Genomic DNA, 2,920 nt, shown 5'->3' with positions numbered 1-2,920 from the left:
CCGGCCCCGGCAGCCACGACACCACCAAAGAGGGGCTGCAGAAGGAGCATGCCTCTGACTTCCAGGTACGGGCTTCTTCCCACGTCCCCCGCAGCTTCCGCTTTATTTGCTGCCCCGTTTCCTCCCGCTTTAACGGAGCAAACCCCGATCCCCAGCGTAACCTCCCTCCTGCCTCTCCAGAGCAAACCCCTGACTAACACCTTGCTGCATGCCAGTGGCACCGGGGACAAGGTAGGACTCTGCTCCAACAGAGTGTGCCCAGGGCAGGACGCAGGGGGCATCCTGGAGCTTCCCGGCACGGGATGGTTGTGCTGAGGCTGCGCTGCCCACAGCCAGGGGCTCACAGGTGCGATCCCACCTTAGCAGGGGCTGATGTTTCAGCTCCTCCCCCCAGCTCAGCCCAACATCCCTGGCTTGGAAGCTCTTTGCTTATTGGGGATGAGCTGGATGGGGATGGAGAGCAGCCTCTTGAAAGCAGCCCAAATTGCAGGGACCCCAGTTTCAAGAAGCCTCAGCCCCCAGTGGTACCCAGGCAGGGTAATTTGGAGAGAAAAGGCTCCAGGGCAAATCTGTGCCCAATGGGGAACACCTTCAGAGCAGCAGGGAGCAGCTCATGCCCTGCCATCCCCCTCTCCGGGGGCCCCAGCTCATGCCGGGCACCAGGGACGTCAGTGGTGGCTGGGGCCGTGGACACAAGCCCCTGTCTGGAGCACACTCACTTGTTCAGAGTCCTATTTTTTTGCATGTGGTCCCACCAGCCCCAGGTCCCAGTCTCCCCCAGTCACTGCATGGCACCGTAACTGGTGTTTGCACATTTTTTCCCTCTTTCTCTCTTTTTTCCCCTTTCCCCAAACAATCCAGGCCACGTGTCTCCTCATCCTGTGTTTCCTTTTGGTTTCCGCATTGTCTCCCGCCATGGTGATGAAGCTCCTTCTCCTCCTCATCCTTTTTGTTGTCTTGTAGTTCTTTACTGTTTCGGAGACCCATTGTTTTGTTTTCTGGCTTTTTTTTCTTCCCGCTCTTTTGGTTTGTTCTCATTAACTTGCCCACGCATGCAGCAGCCTGATTTTAGGGACGCCGACCCTTACCGCATCCCCCACACCAAGGACATGGACCCCGCGCATCCCCGGAGCTACAAAACCTGCCGCCCTGAGGAGAACGACTCCTACGCCACCGAGGTACGATGCCAGCAGGGAGCCATGCCCCTCGGCCAGCGGGGCTGGGGACAGGGCTACGAGGACGGGGCTGTCTCCCTTGAGAGCCAGGGACAAGGGAAGCTGCAGAGCCCCATCGGGGAGGGACTCGGGGAGGCTCAGCCAGGTGCCACCCACTGTCCCCATCCCCTCTTTGGGCCGTTGCAGATGAAGGAGCTGCAGCTGGTGCTGTCGGAGGCCAACGAGAGCCTGCGGGGACTGCAGGAGCAGCTCTCACAGGAGAGGCAGCTGAGGAAGGACGAGGTGGACAACTTCTCACAGAAGATCTGCCAGGTGAGTAGGCAGCAGCCCCAAACCCTGGGAGAGAGGGCGTTCCCCATGCCCACAGCTGTGCCACCTCCAGCCCCAAGCTGATGATCCACTTGGGGACCCAGGTGTCACCTGGCACCGCACATAGCATGTCCCATCTTCAAGGGGCACAGGGGCTGAGCACAATCCTCCTTGCACATGGGCATGCAGCCATGCAGGGCTTCCACCCGTGGCAATGCCTCAATGGCCCCGCTGTCCCCAGCATAGTGCCAAGGCGTTGCAGCCTCCCATGGGGCTGGCACCATGCTCAGCCCAGACCCTGGGGTGGAGGCACCACGTTGCTGCCGCCAGCCCCTCTCTTGGAGCCTGCATATCTCCACAGCTGAAGGAGGATCACCAGAAAGCGCTGCTGCGGCGGGAGTTCGAGCTGCAGAGCCTGAACCTGCAGAGGCGGCTGGAGCAGAAGTTCTGGAGCCAGGAGAAGAACCTGCTGGTGCAGGAGTCACAGCAGTTCAGGCAGAGCTTCCTCCTGCTCTTCATGAAGCTCAAGTGGTTCCTCAAGCGCTGGCGCCAGGGCAAGACAGTGCACAGCGAGGGCGAGGACTTTTTGGAGGTACTGTGTGCTGAGGGACTCCCACCTTGGCTGCCACAGAGGGAGGACCACACTGTCAGGCATCCCTGGGGCTGTTCCTCATGCCTACGTGTGTCCCCCAGGGCTGCCTGGGTGTCCCCCATCCCTGGCCATGAGCTATGGGTCCTCTCATCACCCCAGCTGTGTGTGCCCTGCAGGTGAACAGCATGAAGGAGCTGTACCTACTGCTGGAGGAAGAGGAGCTCGCCCCGCAGCAGCAGGCAGACAACAAGATGTGCACTGGGGACGCCTGGACCCCCAACACGGTAAATGGGGTCCCCCGGGTGGTAGGATCAGCCCTCACTGTGGCTGCGTGGCGTGGGGTGGTGGCTGCTGTCAGGGTGCGTGGCTGGGAGGGGATGCTCCCTCTGGCTTGTCACCCCCAGGGGTGGTCCCCTGCTGTGGTGGCACCCCCTGTCCCTCACCCTGGGGGTGGGCAGCATGTGGGGTGCAGATGTAGAGAGGGCAGATCCCATGGGGTCCCACCCCGTTGGGTGCCCTCCAGCACAGGGCCCCAGCTCCCTCTGCTCACCCCCAATTCCCCGGCAGCCCAACGAGTGCATCAAGACGCTGGCAGACATGAAGGTGACCCTGAAGGAGCTGTGCATGGAGCTGCGGGAGGAGCGGCGCGGTGCCAGTGAGCTGCAGCAGCAGTTCACCAAGGCCAAGGCTGCCTGGGAGATGGAGCGCACCGAGCTCAAGTGCCACATCGCCCAGGTGGGAGCCCCAGGCACCCCGTGGACGGGTGGAGCTGCCCCGTGCCTGGTGGGGACGTGGGGTTGGGGGCTGGAGCTCCCCCGTGCCTGGTGGGGACGTGGGGCTGGGG

General features: G+C 62.2%; 1 protein-coding gene across 1 annotated transcript in view; it reads left to right on the top strand.

Moving 5' to 3' along the window:
• Positions 1–2,920, top strand: part of SOGA1 (suppressor of glucose, autophagy associated 1) — a 44,284-nt gene that overhangs the window by 21,862 nt on the left and 19,502 nt on the right. Inside the window, exons 6-11 of the mRNA XM_035892905.1 lie at positions 4–65; positions 1,059–1,178; positions 1,362–1,487; positions 1,846–2,076; positions 2,253–2,360; positions 2,644–2,811. Coding sequence (XP_035748798.1) covers positions 4–65; positions 1,059–1,178; positions 1,362–1,487; positions 1,846–2,076; positions 2,253–2,360; positions 2,644–2,811 — 815 coding nt within the window. The remainder of the gene's footprint in view (positions 1–3; positions 66–1,058; positions 1,179–1,361; positions 1,488–1,845; positions 2,077–2,252; positions 2,361–2,643; positions 2,812–2,920) is intronic.

The sequence above is a fragment of the Egretta garzetta genome, unplaced genomic scaffold, assembly GCF_000687185.1.
Source record: "Egretta garzetta isolate BGI_Z169 unplaced genomic scaffold, ASM68718v1 scaffold24, whole genome shotgun sequence".
In the NCBI taxonomy this organism is placed as follows: domain Eukaryota; kingdom Metazoa; phylum Chordata; class Aves; order Pelecaniformes; family Ardeidae; genus Egretta; species Egretta garzetta.
This window is presented reverse-complemented; position numbering and strand designations above follow the sequence as displayed.